Source organism: Aptenodytes patagonicus, chromosome 1 (assembly GCF_965638725.1).
Source record: "Aptenodytes patagonicus chromosome 1, bAptPat1.pri.cur, whole genome shotgun sequence".
Lineage (NCBI taxonomy): Eukaryota > Metazoa > Chordata > Aves > Sphenisciformes > Spheniscidae > Aptenodytes > Aptenodytes patagonicus.
This window is the reverse complement of record NC_134949.1, coordinates 148,870,788-148,888,960: the sequence shown is the minus strand read 5'-3', so window position 1 is coordinate 148,888,960 and position 18,173 is coordinate 148,870,788. Positions and strand designations below refer to the sequence as shown.

Here is an 18,173-nt window from a genome sequence, read left to right as displayed (position 1 = left end):
TATGATAAATGGAAAAGGGGGAATAGCCTGAAGGTGAAAAATTACTCTGAAAAAAACCACTTTCTAACAAATTGATGACAAGAAGAGGTTAAGAACAGCAAAAAGAGAAACCAGTTCCCATGGTATTTATAGAACGTACAGGAGATGGTACCTTCTTTGTAAGTGAATAAGACTGTCCTAAAGAAATACCTGCCTTAATCATACACTTCTTTTTCAACTGGAAAACAGCCTGAAGGACTCCTAACAATGGCAAATATTTATGGATGTTCATTATATTTACTGTCAAGGAGACTATTTTGATGCACTACTTTGTTTTTATCTAATAAATGCCATTTTGAGTCTACCAAAACTGCATGTAAGCCTGTGCCACGTTCATCAGACAACACAATACATGGAGACAATGACTGGCCGTGTCAATGTCCTCTGCGTGTGTATCTGTCTGTGTGTGTCCATGTGTGTGTCTCTGGGATACACACTCAGCTTCACCACGAGTTGAACCTGCAAAGGGGAAAGCAGCAGCCATGTCCCCCAGCCTGGGCAGTGACCCCGCGTCCCCAGGCACTGGGCTGGGCTCCAGCAGCCGGGCAGGAGGGTCCTGGGCCGGGGCGGCTGGAGGAGGCGGCCCTGCTCCTATCACTTAACATAGACGAATGTAAGGTTAGAATTCCTAAAGAAAAAAGAAACTAAAGGAATTTTAAAAAGTTGTTTTTCTGCTTCAGCTGCACAAGAAAGCAGGATACCATCGTCTGCTGACTACCCAAAAGAAAGACAGTATGGTTTTGTCAAGGCACCCTTTATTATTGCTCGTGGCTGTTCCACACGTAATGTCCATGTTACCAAGCCCTGAACATTTGCTGATCCCAAGGCACTTTGCATGTCAGCAGGGCCTGATAACTGTGCTTTCATGGGCAAACGTCAGTATCCAGGACAAATTCTAGCTCAGATGTCTTCCTGTACTCTCTAGCTCCAAATGGATATCCCACAGTACTATGAAGTATTTCTGTGCAAGAAAAACTGGTTCAATCAATCATATGAACAAGTATTATACCCACATATTTTTAAAGGTGTTGAAAAACTGAGAGAATGTAAAATCCCAGGTACTAAACTGGCTTGAGAATGAAAGTGAGATCTTGGAAAATGACTGAGAAAATTCAAGAATGCCAGTCTGATTACAGTAATTTCATGTGAAGAAAATACTGCATATTGCATATGAAAAGACCTTTAAATCTAGCCAAGAAAGAACCAGTGAAATAGAATACATTCAAATGAGAAATAAAGCACACACTCTTAACAGTGGAGGAAATTAGGCAACAATCCAGTACATGTGAAGTGATGGATTCACTTCATCTCTTGAAGTTTTCACAGTAAGACTGAGTGCCTTTCTCATCAACAGCACTGATGGAGCATCTGGGTGAATTGTAACAGTCTGTGAAATGCATGAAGTCACAACATACAGTAAAACTTTGCTTTTAAGCTGTAGGGCTTTGTTTACCTGCAGATTTCCTGGTGGCTGAATGGCGGGAAACAAGGGGGAAAATAAAACCAAATTAAACTAAACATTTATCAAAGGAGATGAACAATTGAAATGGGTCCTAGCACGATAGTTAGAAAAATAGTAAAAAACATTTGAAATAAATTGAATGGGCAAATTACGTTCTCAGATGCCTACATATTCAGATATACCAATGTAAACTTGTCTATGTGAACAGATATATATTGTACCCTACAATGAGAAGCATTACCTGCAGGGCCACTTTAATAGGAACAACTATTTTAACACAAAGAAGGAAAGAACTGAATTTACAGCAGCAAAGGAGATACATCTAAGTAAATCTAGCTGTTTGGTGGGATGAAAATTTAACTTGTGAAGAAAAAAACCCCTTAATTCTCCATTTCTTTCTTTAATAGTAATTTAGAGTTTGTTTGTTTTCATAATTAGTATTGGGCATGTTGCAAAGAGTCTTTTCTGAACCTACTACTTGTTAGCAGGAACCAGTTACGACTGAGATATGGGCAGGAAGGTAACTCGTGCAATCCTGTGCCCAAATGACTGAAGTGGTTATCAGCGTGGCACTTCTGTGACCATCAGTGCCACTACGCCCTTGCCAGTGCTGCTTAGGGAGCTGGGTGCAATGGGAGCTTTGGAAAGAGAAAATCCTTCCCCTTTTGTGTTCTCCATCAAAAGAGGCTGACTCCAATCAGAGGAGTCCCATCATTCTCGGAAAGTACAGACAGCTGTTACCCAGCTTATCATGTTTCCAAGCTTTATGCCTCACACGGGCAATTTCTCCTGATCCGGAAGCCCCCGGATAATCAGCTGCCATCATCACTGGTGCTGGAGGCACTAGCTACAAGGAAAGAAGAAAGCTACTTTTAAAGGAGATTCTGTGAGGAACTGTGGGCAAAACTATTTTTGAATTATTTTGGAAGCAGCAGTCTGCAAAAATTTATTATAGGGACATTTTATGCATCGCCAATAAGGATAACAAAATTAAGGGAGGCTTCAGTCCAGGAATCACTTAGAAATTCAGAACAAAAAATCAAAGCAAAGCTTCTAAGTATACATTCATAAACAACAAAACCTAAGTTATATTATTACTTGTACAGCTCTAATCTTGGCCCGCTTCAGTGCATTTGACCTATTCGTTCAGTTGTCAGCAGATGCAAGTTAAAACATGTTCTTCAGATCATTCTGTCTTGATCCCTCCCTGAGAGTGTCCATCCTAAAGCCACCTTTGCCAAATACTGTGCCATTCACTGGAACAATTCTCAAATAAAGGCTCCATTAAAACAACCAACCAACCAACCCACCAATCAACACCCCCAAAGAAAACACTCTTGATCTAAAAACCCTTTTGAGGAAGTAACTTTGGTTCTTTCCTTTATAGGTCAGCAATTTTATTATCGCCTTCCTTATCACACCAACAGAATGGGAACGTCCCACAGCACGGCTGCAGCCACGGCTTCCACACGACGTTGTACAAGGAGAGCTGCTCGGGGACTGGAGTCAGTGTCCTGCGATGCTCTTCTATGGCTCTTCCAATCTTCCTTATTACAGTGTCAAAGAGGGGCTCGGTGTCAGCCGACAGAGGTTTGGCTTCAGAAGGGTCTCGCGAGAGATCAAACAGCAACGGAGTGTCGTGATGGGTCACACCTTCCCCAAAACATGGACAAAATCCTCTATCATAACAAGCCCCAGCCCCGAGCGGACGGAAGACAGGGGTCACATAATGAGCCTTCCAGATGGCTCCACCTGGCAGGAGAGAAAGAAGGCTTGCAATGACACTGGTGGTTATCACAAGGCATTAGAGGAGTGAATATTTTTCTAGAGTTCATTTCTGGTTGCACTTCAGCTCTACACTTATTAGTTGATATAGTATTGTAATTTCATTTAAAATTAAGTGCCATAGAATAAAGCCAATAATGTAAAATGATTTCTGATGTTTGAAAATTTCTCCAAAATTTTCAGCAAGTATCAGTTATCCCTGACATCGTTTTTTGTGAAGACATGAAAAAAAGTTTTGGGGTTTCCATGGCTTGCTTCCTTGTTAAGGTAGCAGAAGGACAGGCAAAAACTGAGGTAAGGACTTCTCCTTGAGACAAGGAGGGTGTGGACTCCCCAGGCCTTGCATTCAGATAGAGAGGTGGACAAGACCCATCCTGAGTTCCAGTAGCCTGCCTTGAAGCCACGAACAAACTCTTTGTGCCATGTAAGTACAGGCAATGCTAGTAAGTTCTTTACCACGTTACGTCTGGAACTACTTGGAAAGCTACAATCCCAGAAAAAATGTGTGAGACAAATCTGCTCTCCCGTAGATTGAACCTAATTCTTGGGGAAAGACGTTCCGTACTCACTGTCCTTCTGGTGCCACCGCACAGCATGTAAGTGAATACCACAGTAATGAAACAGGAACTCGTGCTCTGAGTGCTCAACTGTTCCTCGCAGTAAAGGCATCAGATCCCGGCCATCAACTACCCTAGCAGAAAAAAATGGACACCATCAGACTGGGGTAAGCTGTAAAGGGCTGCGTTCCCTCTGCACACCTCTTGCTGGAACTGCCAACTCTGAATGAGGAAGATGCTTGTGGAAGATTGCAGGTAGATGCTAGATCTGAAATGTAGAGAAGAGGTGACTGAGCTGTGGTAACATTTATGTGTCTAGAAAAGGAGCAGGAGTGAAAAAGAAAATGTCAGACTCAGAACGTGTTTCCAAACTAGATTTTCCATCGTCTTGGGAGAGAAGGAGGAATAAAGACACTTGAGTTTGTACCTGTCCTGGGGTAACACCCCTCCAGCCAGATGAACTACTGTAGGATAAATGTCCATAAGGCTTGTAGGTTCATCAATGACTGTGCCTGCAGGTAACACTCCTGGCCATCTAAATATCCCTGGGACTCGGATTCCTCCTTCCCAGCCTCCCATAGCTTTTCCACCTTTCATAAAAAAAAAAAAAAAAAATCATTAAAATAAATATTTCATTTAAAACAGAATTTTTAGACAAATGTTATTGTATTATCATAAGCTGTCTAATGTTACCTTTATGAGCCTTCCTTACCCTTTTGTTTTTACTGCTAAGCTCCTTCTCCTCAGCATCAGTGAGTGTTCACTATATCAGACCCCTCGAATGACCTTACTCCCTTCTATTGTTTTACAAACACATTGCCCCATCAGAACTCAGTGTGGATAAAATTTTCAGGCATAAAGTGATTTCCCAGCCCAGTTCTCCTCTCTCTTTTACAATCCTGTAACATACCTGTTGTAGTTAAGGCAAGGGTTCAGATGTAAGATGCAGCTAATATTTAATGAGAAGTTACACATGCTTAATCAAAATTAACTTGTGATCAGTTGCCTCACAAGGAAATGCCAGTTTGAGAATTCATGCTTGTAAAGAACACCTGCACATGCTAGAATTGTCTAAATTCTTATATGCCTGATTAGAATGAGACAAATTTGCTTCTCAGTGATAAAACACTGTTACTCCTTGAGCGTACAGTCTTATCTAAGCTTTAGGTTTGTCCTGAGTACTTTGCTAGTTGTTGCTGGGCTGTCACTGTCCCTGACAGCTCTTACCTCTGTATATTCCGTTCCAGCCACCCAGCTGCCTTTTGCCTTCTTGTCTTTCCAGCCATCCACCATGATCAGAGGCAAAGTAAACTAGTGTAGTATTTTTCAAACCTTCCTTGTCAATAGCGTCTAGAACCTGGCCTGTAAACACAGGAATATGTGTGTATTAAAAAGCAAAAATATTGCTTACACTACATAAATTTTAGCCTCTGACTTGTAAACATTCATCAATATAATTTCTTATCTATGTAGGGCTGCTCATTGTTTAAAAGAAGAGTTTTTTAGGATCAAGATTTGTAGTTGTGATTTCACTGTCTGTAAAAGCACAGAAAAATTGTGATGTGCTGTAACCCCTTTATTATTAATATTATAACAAAGGAGTGCAAGAACCACAGTCACAGACCAGAACCCTGTGTTGTAAAGGGCAGAAGTGCTGTGTGCTGTAAAAATATGGAAAGAAAGCATGATCCAAGGCCCCCAAAAAGTTAGATTCTGCATCAGTCATGGCCATCGTGAGAACGAGGAAAAAATGTCATATACCCTTATCTTACATTGTCTAGACCACAGTTAGTATTTGCATTAAATTACTGGCTGAATATAATATGCATTAATAATACAGTTCTTTTTTATTTAAAAGTGGTTCTTGAGCTGTTTCTGATGTTCTTAATTATATTTGTGGTGTGTTTAACACACCAGTGTTTAAGTGTTTAACAGGTAGGTTTGAAAACCAATTCTTTCTGTATGTCTACCTGATTCTTACCTCTTTTGCAAATGTGGCTACTTTTCCTCCACCATGACTGGATGATAAATAATTCTTCTTCCACTCCAAAAAACAGGCTAAAAAATAACATGAATCTAATTTCTGGAGGCATACCAATTAACATTTACAAACATTGCTGGATTTGTGAATGGGGCTGAAAAATATTCAGTACTCTGCTGAATACAGCAGTCACAGAGAACTAGCCTGCTGGTTTACACCTGGCATTAATTTGCTTATCAGTTTTATCTCCTTCTGATGTGTCCTACTTAGAAATAGATGACCATAAGAGGCTGAAATTACCTGATCTTTAATAATCACAGAAAACGAAATAATTCTCACCATGTAGTATTTAGTGTAAGAAGAACAGGAGAGCTCCTTGGCAGGAGCCAAGGGGACATGGTTAAAACTGGTAAACACTAGACCAAAAGAACTGAGTGAACAGAAAGACTCATTTAGTCCAAGACTGGAGGAAACAAAAAGCCAACACTATAAACCGACAGTGCTCATACAAGATTGACAGATGCTCATGAAAAGCTTAGGACTTTTTTCCTTCTTGTTTTTAATTCTCTTCCTTGTTCTTTTAATAACAACTTCATTTTTATTATATATTCAGACCTAGGTATTATGTAGTTGGAGACATTGTTATTTGCTATGGTGACTTACCCACCATCCAGTCCATCTCTTCTACATTGTCTCCATATAAACCATGGCTGCTCCTCCCAAGAAACTTCTCTGTGGTGAGGAGAGGGGTGTGGGAGTGTAAAAAGGACAGAAAGAGGAGGAATGGCTTGTGCTTATTTCTAAAAAACAGAAATCAACACTTTGTTATTAGGGAGGAAGGTTCTCAATACATGCAGAGGTCAGTCGTAATGGAAAATGGTATTATGATTTGCGTATATACATATTTCAACAATCACTTCAGAAACATCTTACTTTGTTAGGTATTAAATCCCAGTGTTTAGGATCTGTCTGATAAAATAACGTTTGGCTTATATAAAATGACCCTCTTTTTTCCCTGAATCATGGGTAGAAACGTTCCAGATTGAAGCTCCACTTTCTGCTATTGCAAACCACCACAGTGCTACTGAAACAAAGGCGGCAGGTTCATCTCCTGCCAGCTGTTGCCCAGTGTCAGTCCGTACGATAAGGCTACCTTAACTGCAATGTGGGTCTCGTGGATAGAAATATGTCTTTCCTCAAATTAGGCTAGAAATATTCAATCCAGCCCATGGAAATTTGGAAATATTATGAGCTTTAGTGAAGCTAGGAATAACAGATATCCTTAAGCAGCAGCTAATTTTTTTGTTTAATAACATGATATCATTATTATTAATAATTAATAGTCATAACAGTACTTATAATGCTATATAATATTATAAAAATTATAAAGACTTCACATAGCTGTTTAAAAGTTGCAAGACATGCAAGAACCAGAAGAAATGTGACCAAAGGAAACACACTTTACCTTTCAATAAAAGAAATTGACTCTCTCAAGATAAGAGACGTAGTCCTGTCTGTCACCATTGGCTGCTCAGTAACTTCGTGGTTTCTCATCATAATGCAGTTCCAGTATCGTACAAACCCATAACTTGAGAACCAGGATACGAAGAACAGGAGACTAAACCCAGCAAGGCAGGTCAGCGTTTTCCAGCGGACTGAAATCAAGCCGGTCAGTCTTCCTAGGGCAGCCGTGAGTGTAACGAGGCCAATCATCTGAGTGTAAACCCAGAGTTTCCTTCTAAAGACTCTGTCCATCTCTGGTGTTTCCGTTGGTTGGCAGTCACTTATTAGCGTAAAAGGCATCCCATAAAAATAGTCAAACCCATGGTTTAAAGGGTGATGACAATGGTCGTTGCGGGATTCACAGTTAACACCTTGATGCCACTTCCCTGAAAATACAGATTATTAAAATGTAAAGAGATAATATTTAAAACCAGGCTTTTCCTCATACAAAACATTTCTCAAAAAACAGTTGGTTTTTTTCCTACTTGTGACAACTTCTTCATCCTGCACATATATACCGAGTATGTAGTGATATAATGGGATACACCTTGCGATTGATGAAAGTAAACATCTACAAATTATAAATTTCCAACAGAGTTATTGGTGCTCTGTATACATATTCATGCCCTGTAGCTTTGCTCAAATGTAAAAAAACCTGGACTATAAAGGGAACTAGAAATTGAGAAAAATTCAGGTTTTCAGAGCCGAGCAAAAATGTATGGCCTTCCTGGAGACCTGTCAGGTATGAAACAGGAGGAAGAAGTCCTTTTGTAAGCACAGGGCAAAAGAACACTGTTCTGTTGTCTCTTTACCTTCAAGACGCTATGCAGACTTGTTTCTGGAAAGTTTTGGACGGCTTGATGTCAGGACTATGGCAACACTCAGCGACGTGTTGGTGCCAGACTGATAAGGGAAGCTATGGATAGCGTAGTCAAGTAACTGGCAGCTCAGCAGTGGGTTTGCCAGACAAACCACCGGATCCGGAAGAACTTGAGCTCAGGAGATCGGTATTTCTCATGAAGCTGTACATATGTAAGTAACTTTGCTGATAATATCTCTGTATACTGGATGAGGATAAAAGGCTTTGTTTTATAAGTATTTTTGCCATTTATTTGCATTCATCAAATTTAAAAAGTCAAAGCCGCCGCCTTTTAAATTCTGAAGTCTTCATGTATCAAAAGGAACATCTCCTGACCTTTTGCAATACAAGTTGTTCTTTATTACGAACATATGTCCACTATTATGATGAGTGGCACATCAAAACCATGCTTTTGCTTCCCCTCCAGTCTATTCAAACAGACTGTTAGGCACTTACACAGAGACATAACAAGTTGGCTCATTTGGCTCAAACACTGAGGCTTGAGAATACGTGAATCAAGAGACCAAAATCTACCTCTCATCAGGGAGATGCAGTTTAATTGCATGTTATGATCTCTGACGTAATGCAGGCCTTGGATACCAGATCTATAGATCAAAAGGAACTTTTAAAATTTTACCTGAAAACTAATTTGCGACTAATTATTATTGTGGAGTAAAGAACTGTGTACTTACAGAAGGATATTATCCTAAACAACTGATTCACTATGTTACCAATACATATACTAGCAGCCAACCCTGAGTAGGTTTCAATAGAGTTGCTGTGCATTACAATAGGAGCAGAAAAAACTACTTCAGAGGAAAAAAATTGCTGCTTTTTGGGTATAAAGGAGGAGTGAAAGTTCTATTCTAGGTGGATTAATTGCTTTCAGCTAAAACGTCTACTCAGTTTACCTCTTGACATATTTAGAGCCAGTGATACAATGAAACAGGTTTGTAATCAATACATAGATGCAGTAGTCATAAATACAGGTGCAGCTAAAGTATCTTTGGACTTCAGATGCACTCCAACACCTAAAATCTCCAGCTGAGGTCGATAAAGGCTTCTGACATGCTACAAAAGACTCAAATCTCCAGAAGATAAACTAAGTGTATGATTAAGATAAATTAGTCTTGAGGGCATATGTTATACAACATTGGCTTTCTAACTACAAAAAATCTGCAAAGCATTTCCCAATAAAAAGTCTCATTATCACATCAGGCTGCAGGTTATTAATAGGATTTAACTCTGCAGTTAAATTGGTTGTGCTCAGAGCAAAACAATCACAAACCATTCAGGTAAGACTATTTAGTGCTCATTCAGCTGTGGTGATGTGGGTAGATGTTCTGTAAGATTTCTTGCTTCCTGACTTGAATGTAAAGTTGTTCTTATGTTTTTTTTTTTTTTTGTGTCACTTATCACCAGTGCTTTCCATCATCCCCTGAGGTGCAATTAATCAGAATCTGTCAATCCAGTTAAACTAAGTGATGCTCTTGGCATCTATGGTGTGATTTTAGCTAAGATGCCCACAGGTAAAATGCCAGCCCATTTTGCTAGCTAGCTTCTAGGAGGGATGCAGCACAATCTCCCTGCAGGGCAATTCCTTTGGCAAAGTGGAGACAAATCTGATTGTTTTGTTAGTGATTACGTGCTGAAGCCAAGCTGAAGCACGTGGCTAATAGACGTGAGCTGATTAAAAGAGCCAAAATAATATTGCTACAAAAATAACAGGAAAGAAGATTCAGTAACATAGAACTTAAAATGCTTGGAGAGCTTTGTTTAGTATTGTCCTGTATGGTTCAGATTTATTCTGCTGAATGAATACAAATCCATTCCTGCAGACACTTTTATTAGTAAATTCAGTTTATTTGTGCAGCTGATTTTTTTTGTGTGTGTCAGACATAGATTTTGGATATTGACATTTAGATGCTCAGATGAGGTAGAGCAAATAGCTGAAAACTCGGCTCAGGAATGTTTGTGTTTTATCAGTCTGTGGAACTATGTGATGTATCTAAGATAAATAATTATGTGCAGCTGGATCATGACCAAAAGTTACAAATGTATTAAAAAAGAAGTCCTGTAAAATGGGATTCTTATTAGTGCTGAAGGAGGCAATGTTTTGTGGGCTGTACTGAAATCTTGGTGAACTAGAGGCAAGCTCCAATTAAAGAAAAAAGAATTGCTTTGTTTCTGTTTTTGAAAGGCAAAATCCTGTGATATTATGAACTGGCTCCATTGTTTTAAGTAGCAGCTGTTGCCTTTTGTTGTGAATCTGCTCTGAGCTGTGTAAAGCATCGGCATGCATATTTAAATGGAACTCATGTTTTTGTTTTTTATGAAATAGCATTGGAAAAATTATCATATACCTGGTAGAATAGTATTCAAGAAATATTAACATGTTTTCCATTATATATTTTAACAACCACAGCTGTGCTTGAAAGCAGGTCAACAGTAAAGATTATTCACTTTATCAGATGCTTGTTCTTTTGAGAAAGATTCTTCTTGGCAAGGATTTCTTCTTACAAGATATTCTTAAATCAGGAAATAAAAATATTACAGCTGAGGTATGAGCAGTTGCTAACTAAAACAAATGGTTTGAGTGAGATGTGCAGGTGAAACACATTCTAGGCCATCTTCAGGAATGTTCCCATACCTATCAGCCCTGTGCTGTAGCCTTGCTGCTGCAGTATTTTGGCAAAAGTGGTTTCATTTGGAGGAAGCCCTCCTGAGCCGCCATTCCAAAAAATAACACGGTAATTGTTTATAGCATCCATCCCTACAAAATACAATAATAAACAATCTTAGTAAGTATAACTGGTAGAATACTTTTGTCAAACACACTTCTTTGTTTCCTGGTTTCATTGGTATTATAGTGTTAAATGTTTATCCTAATGCTGGTTTTTTTGGGGAAAAGCATCTAGGACACTGGACAAGAATAAGAAAGAGTTAAGTCTCTCCATTATACCTATTCTTCTTTGTACTTCATAATGAGACGTTTTGTTTTGTTTTGTTTGGAATGGCACAGTTGTATAGGAGCTTTTATATGTCACAGTGGCATCCAGGCTGTATGAAGTGCACTTACTTAGTGTGACTGTGAGGGCAGGGAGGAGGGTAGGGAGACGTCAGCCCTCTGTCAGTCTCAAACTCCAGCTTGCATAAGGCTGCCTGGGAACTCAAGATTTCCCTGCACAGTGGCGTGGCTGGTATCTGACTTCTGAAACCACAGAGTAGCTATCTAGCACGACAATCTTCTCCTCACCTGCAGGTTTACACCCTGTTATTTAGCATTATATACTGGCATAACCCCATCATACAACGTTATGTGAAGTACAATCTGTCATGGAAGCGTTGAACGTCTCTGGCCCTGTTGTTACAGCGGGAGACAGTCTGTACAAGCTCATGTGTGTTTTCAAGCTATCTATCTCAGTGGGAGCTGTCATGATAGAAGTAGGACGACATGTCAGCTTTAAAATGCCTCGGGAATGAAGACACTGAAGATTATTTGCAATAGAACAGGTGTTAGAGAGTTGCTGTTAGAAACATGTAGAGCTATTTGTTTGTTTTTCATACCTCTTCATCTCAGGGATGCAGTTTGACAGGATAGTATTTTTTCTTCAAAAAAGAAGAAAAGAGCTTGGGAAAAATAATATAGCTGTCAAACTGTTATTTCATAGGACAGATGAATTCTGACACATAGGTAACAAAGTTTTCCTGTAAATTACTCATTCTGCACCTTGACTGGAGGGAATGGACACACATCTGCATAGATCTACTCTGCTCCCTGCAGGGCTGAGCTGTTTCTGATATCTGATGAGGAGTCACCCATGTCAGAAATTAATGTAACTAGTGCTTTAGAAACGTGTTGTTTTTATTATACATGTTCTATGTAATGACTTTTTTGAATCTAACAGTTTGTACTAACTCCATTCTGGCTGCAATCTGTGCAACAGAGCACCAAAACGCAACCCAAGTTGCGAGCTTGCAGGGAGCAAGTTGCTCTGCAGAGCTTGTTCATCTCTGCCCCAGGTTGGTTCATTGTACCCATAAATCTAGATGCCACCTCAAAGGTACTAGACCTAGCTGGTGTGTCTTTGTGTGCCTCAGTGAGGGGTGACATGTCTGTGGCACCCCTTCTATTTGCACACCCTCATTTCTTTTGTGCCCATTGTATGACATTGTTCCCTTCAGCGATAAAGCAATGTTTAAAGGCTGCTTGGTTTAGCAAGGCAAACCTGATCGGAGGGGATATCTGCCAGTGAGGAAAGCTGCTCTGCTGGGGGTGCAAAGTGGAGCCGCAGCAATGTGTTGGGTCAGTTTCACTCCTTCCTTTGCCAGGCGATCAATGTTCGGGGTCCTAAAAATGCAACCAACACTGTCAGATATTATTCAGAGGGTCTTCAAGGGAATGGGGATGAGGAATAATATACTTATCTTTATTTTGGAAGTTTCTTCTATTTGAAGATGGCCAGGAAATATTTTATTTTTTAGTTTTATTTTAATTCTCTCAAGTGATGGGGAAATGTTTTGTTTTTTTTTTTCTTTCTTCATTAACAATTGCTATCTGGATAAATTTCAAGCCAATCATTCCTTCTTGTTTCCCAAGCCCTATGAAGAGCCTTGCAGAAGGCTTTTGAGATGAAAACTCATGCCTTGGGGATGATGCTATGCTGAAGTGGAGGCCCAGCCATGCAGAGCCCCATCAGCTACCTATGATCATCAGCTACCTATCAGAAACTTGCCGGCTGGTGCTGATCAGGGTGAGATTCTAAGAACTTTGCTGGACAAGGGGAGTGATCATACCAAATTTGGTTTTGTTCAAAGAAGTGACAAGCTGGTAGGAAGCCAGCAGGCAACACCGTGGCACAATTCTCAGAGAGAAGACAAATTCTATGTCCTTGGGTCAGAAAAGAGAAGTATTTCATAGTAACATAGCTCATTGCAGTGATTTCTACTGTATTTTGATGTGAGACTGGGAAAGAATAGCAAAACAGAGTTAAATGAGGTAATGAGGCCTGATATGTTGAAAGATGGGACAACTTTTCTATCTTCAGGTATGTGTAAGAGCTTAGCGTTTCTCAATGTCAGGCAATTAAGGAATACACAAGAATGGTTGACATAGTCCCACAGTAAAGCAGCACGGCATAGCAGAGCTGGCCCTGGGAATGCCCTCTAGGCTGCGAGATAATCCTGGTAGTGCTTTACATTTACTGTTAATGGCACCCAAGGGAAATCCTCCCATTTCTCCAGGAAATGAACTTGAAGAGAGCTCGAATAGCTGGTGATGGGCAGAGGATTGCAGTCTTACATTAAATAAACCACCAGCTCTGTTCAATGTTACGCTCCATTTCCTTACCTGATAGTATCATTCCCATAGCAACCTACATCCCCTATGCCGAGGTCATCAGCCATCAACAGGACAATGTTTGGCTGTGTGATGATGGAAAGCTGTGTCAGTGGTGGCTGCAGAAGCAGACCAAGAACCAGGGGTGCGACCAGAGATGTCCTGAAACACAGAAGAAGAAAAGAAGCCAACGACCTGGCCATTCATCACTCCCACTGCAAGTGGCTGAAGACCCTCCCATGTGAGCCGGGCTGCAGACCAGACCACTCTCCGCCCAGATGTAGAGGGTGTGTTAAATTTTGATCATTGACCCAAACAGATGTCATGAAAAGGAAAATGTCAGGACCATAACTTTAAAATCTCCTTTTCTGATTGTTTCCAAACTTCCTATGAGCAGTCTCACTTGGGAATTTACATGTGACAGATGACGTGTAAGTTATTTTGCTTTAGTGGCTTGGGATGTTTTTTAGAAGTTGGTCTGGGAAACTGAGAATGGGATCAACTTCCTCTGACATCCTTCTCGCCCGGACTGGGACCTTTGTGTTGTGAAAAAGTTAAGAACAAGAAAAACAAACAAACAAATTCACATTGAGTATACTTTATAAACAACCCTACTCTTTTGTAATACGGTATTATGTCATTATTAAACTTTGCTCACTTTAGATCTAAGTATGATATAACAATAATCAATGAACTTTTTTCTTACCAATAAGATGTTAGTTGCCAAATCATTTCTGCATTTGGAGTGTTCAGATCCTGCAAAACCAAGAGAGAGCCTTGTCATGTTTGCATCTTCCTAGTAGTCACTGCAATAAAAATAGATTAAAAAAATGTAATCTAAGCCTATCAACATTCTCTCTGTTTTATTTACTTCAGTGCACCTCAGATCAGACCCTAATGAAGAAGAATGAAGGCATTAATGCTATTTTTATTGCTAGCAGTTCTTCACTTCTTAGAGGAATTTTTCTTTTTGTGTAGAGAAGTTTATCTTAAAATAGAAAAATAATTCTCTTTTGTTACACAACTCAGCTGTATGAAAAATACTTGCTGTTCAGAAAGGAAGAGAAGAGCTTTTTAAAATCCAGTCCTCAATGTAATTTATTTTTCTGTAATCACAGAGACAGTACCAGCCTGCTGCTTCTTCACATAATGTGCCAAGTTTCCTTTCAGGCTTGTAAGAGAGATCTTTAGTTATAGAAATTCTAGTCATCCTCTTCCAATGATGACTTTTCCTTAGGAGACACTGAATTTGTGACCTCCTGTTGTTTGACTCTGAGCTGAGCCTTTTCCTTCTTTGTATGTGTCAGATTTCAGGGTGTGATGCTCTTTTCCCCTTCTCTGTACTGCTTTCTGCAAAGGTTCCTCTGGGGCTTTCTCTTTCACTGCCAGGACAAGACAAACTGTTTAAAGGCTTTGAAGTAAGGGCCAAATGACCTTGGTTCAAAGGCTTTAAAATAGACTCCTTTCAAATTTATCCCATGTCTGGTTGAACTATTCCAAGCATTTCAATTTTATAAATTATGTTGGTTTCAAATTTTTGTTTCCAGAAATGATAGTATTTAGCAGCTTAGTTAATATCCATAGTTCTTATATTTTATTCACCAACACTACAGGCCTCAATGGGAAAATTTAAATTTCTATGCTTAGGAAATTGGCATCCAGACGGCTCTAAACACTTATTTACAAGTACCAATGCTGATGCAGCATCGCTATCTACAGACACTCAGGCTCAGTTTCCTGCAGTTGGATTTGTGCCTTTGCTGCATCCTAAGTAGGTATAGGAAAGATAACGGAGGACACCTCAGCTGTCTTTTGCATATGCATACTCTATGCCTCCAAAACAGTTGAAATAAATGGGAATTGGAAATATTAAAATTTAATTGTGTAATTGGTTGTCACTAACTGCCTGTACCTGACAGTAGCGATACACTGATTCAAAGCACAGGCTGGAGCTCAAGGCTGAGTTTCCTCAGAAGCTGCCTGTAAAATAGCAGGTAATATACAGAAAACAGTTACTGCGCTGACTGGTATTATCCCTGTCAAGCCATTTCCTTAGTGAGAGGTGATGGGAGTCCGGTCAGAGAAACTTTAGCAGCTCAGGTGGGAACAAGAGGGACAGTGAAAGCAGCTTGCCCCGTTCCTCCCCTCTCTGAGAAGTCGGGGGGGGCCCAGGTCCCCGCACTGCAGTGCAGCTCCTTGCTCAGCCCCCGCAGCTGGGGCAGCAGCAAGCGCCCGCCTGATTCAGCCACCAGCAGTTTGGAGGATGCCTTTTTGGGGACCTCTTTGGGACCGCTTTTGCCAAAGTGGCACTCAAGCCATGCTGCAAGCAAACTGTCCACTTTGCTATCTGAATTGAATTTGGCTTAAAGCAAAACTCCCTCTCCCATTTCTTAACCTCCCCAAAGTAATTTAGATTTTATCCCTTTCTTCATCCGTTTTAATAATCCAGGGGGGATATAGCTTGCATATATTTCATATTTTACTAACTATTTTCCTTTACTGATTGTACTTTTGTAATCTGTCTTTTCTATCAAAATACCCACAAGATACTGAAATCCCAATCGAAGCCAGTTTGCATGAGAGAAAATATTCATAATTTTAGAGACGCTCAGATACACATTTCACAAAAAGAGTACCCATTTGTGGCATCAGTTTGGCAATACTCAGTGAAAAGTCTTGCAGGTAATTCCATTCAATTTGGTACTGTTCAGTCTGTGAAAAGGTCTTCTAAAAACTCCTATTTTGTAGACTTGATATAGATACAATAAAAGCCAGACTCATGATAATAAAAGCCAGACTCATGATAACAAGTTGCCTGCAGCTGACTGCTCTGACTTTGTAGTCAGGCATGTATGAGAATAATGTTGTTGTAAAGAGAAATGCCTTTTAAAAACTTCCTCGAGATATTTTTATCTACAGAAGCAAAAGAAAAAAAAAAATTCCAAATTCCAATTAAAATTTTCCCGTGCATTTCCCAACATAGAAAGGGAGGAATACGGTACCTGGTCAAGTTATGCTCAAAGTAGGCAGCTGATAGACTGGAGCGTGAGCTTATTTTCAGTCGACTTAAAACCATTCCAAATTTTTCAGCACAATGACTGCTGTTACAGCACAGCGTCTAACATCTGTTTCTGAAGGCAGTCCTTAAATCTGCCCTAGCTGCTCATGCACACTTTGCCACAGGAAAGCTGTGTTATACCGGAGCTTGCAAGCGGCTGGATGGTCTAACTTATCCCGGAGTCCCTTAAGCTGCACGTCCCACCGCCGTCTGCACAACGATGACATTCATACACGCGTGAGGGTCGGGCTGGGGAACACCAGAAGTGTAGCTAAAATGCTTTCTGCCCAAGCAGCCGTTTCTCAAGGGAAGGGAAGGACCTCCTTCAAGTCTGAGACACTCCAATGAAAGGCACTATAAATAATACTTCCCATAAACCTCTCCTCATTTCCAAGGAAAACAGAAAATTGCTGTACTTACGAAGCAACAATACTTTGTCTGTAGAAGCAGAAATTGAATGAATATCTTCACTTTATGGCAGCCCTGAGTGCCTGCAGCAATGAGAGGCTCATCTCTGCACACGCAGTGAGAAACAGTTTTAAGGCGTGGGGAGGAAATGCCAGCAAGAGACTTGAATTTGCTTTTGCAGAAAATGAGTCATTTGGCTTCACTTCTGAGTGCTGCCTGTTTCCTAGTCATCACTCAAAGAGACAAATTAAGGTTACATGCTGGCTAATGCTTTCTCCCTTGATTTTTCTTCTTTGAGTCCTGTTGTACCGAGAGTTTTGGGAGAGCATGAGATACTATCAAACAGCAATCTTGCTTTAGTGTCAGAATTTGCTGTGCTTTCATATCTTAAAAGAGAAGGGTTATGAGTTGGTGGTTCATCACCAATTGCAGTACTCAGGTTGGTTTGCTAGTGGAGCACCTCTGAGGCTAGTTACAGCGCCATAGGTGATCCCTCCCCTGGTCTCTCCCACCCCAGCCTTTCCATGCTGGAGTGGTTACAGCCAACACACACAGGAGAAGTGGTGTGTCTGGTTTTCCTTCTCTCAGTGCCTGCTTCCTTGTCCCCACCTATGTTACAGCATCTCAATCTGTACCTTTCCAGTTCCCATTCCCCTTCACTGTGCCTTTAGTGCTTCAGGATTCATTAATGTATATAGGATTTCTTGTTGTCTGATGCCCTCTGCTGCTGTATATTTTCTAAAAAGAAAGCACCTTCTGAGGTGCTGGGTTTTTCTGTCCAGGTTGCAATCAATCCCAGCGAGGCTCTGCTGACTGGGAGGGCCCCTCTTGCAGCTGGGTTCTCCTCCACAGCTCTCCTATTTTCCCTGTGTTTTTCCAGGACTTCTAGCAAATTCTATAGTATTTGTAACGGAGAACCACAAACTATAACTGCTATGTTATTTACTAAATTTAGAGTATAGCAGAAAACTGAATGCATGTCTGCAGTTACACTGCAGGAACACATCTTCGTTGTTTTGTAGGTAGCCGCCTTCTAACACCGAGAGAGCTAGACCAGATCACTGCTGTAAGTAGCGCTCGTTGAAATCTGGCTGCTGGGAATTACCGCCTGGGCACAGCTATGGTGTATTGAAGATAACGGAGGGAGGGTAGTGCTTGCGGCCTAAAGACTTCTCTCACAGTG

The 18,173-nt window shown here is 40.5% G+C and overlaps 1 protein-coding gene across 6 annotated transcripts; it reads right to left on the bottom strand.

Moving 5' to 3' along the window:
• Nucleotides 1-2,399: 2,399 nt before the first annotated feature.
• Nucleotides 2,400-17,060, bottom strand: LOC143170128 (arylsulfatase D-like). 6 transcript variants are annotated; one of them, XM_076358149.1, is made up of 11 exons: nt 17,003-17,060; nt 14,231-14,280; nt 13,537-13,686; nt 12,416-12,537; nt 10,837-10,959; nt 7,290-7,713; nt 6,488-6,624; nt 5,071-5,205; nt 4,271-4,433; nt 3,856-3,977; nt 2,400-3,253 (listed from the first exon to the last, which is right to left on the bottom strand). In XM_076358149.1, the coding sequence occupies exons 2-11, from the start codon at nt 14,254-14,256 to the stop codon at nt 2,883-2,885; spliced, it is 1,773 nt and encodes a 590-aa protein (XP_076214264.1). In that variant the 5' UTR covers nt 14,257-14,280; nt 17,003-17,060; the 3' UTR covers nt 2,400-2,882. The 6 variants fall into 6 exon arrangements, with proteins under 6 accessions (XP_076214264.1, XP_076214255.1, XP_076214246.1 ...); XM_076358140.1 differs by having other exon boundaries at nt 14,231-14,330; nt 17,003-17,040; XM_076358131.1 differs by lacking the exon at nt 17,003-17,060 and adding an exon at nt 16,527-16,648 and having other exon boundaries at nt 14,231-14,330.
• Between the last annotated feature and the right edge of the window lie 1,113 nt (nt 17,061-18,173).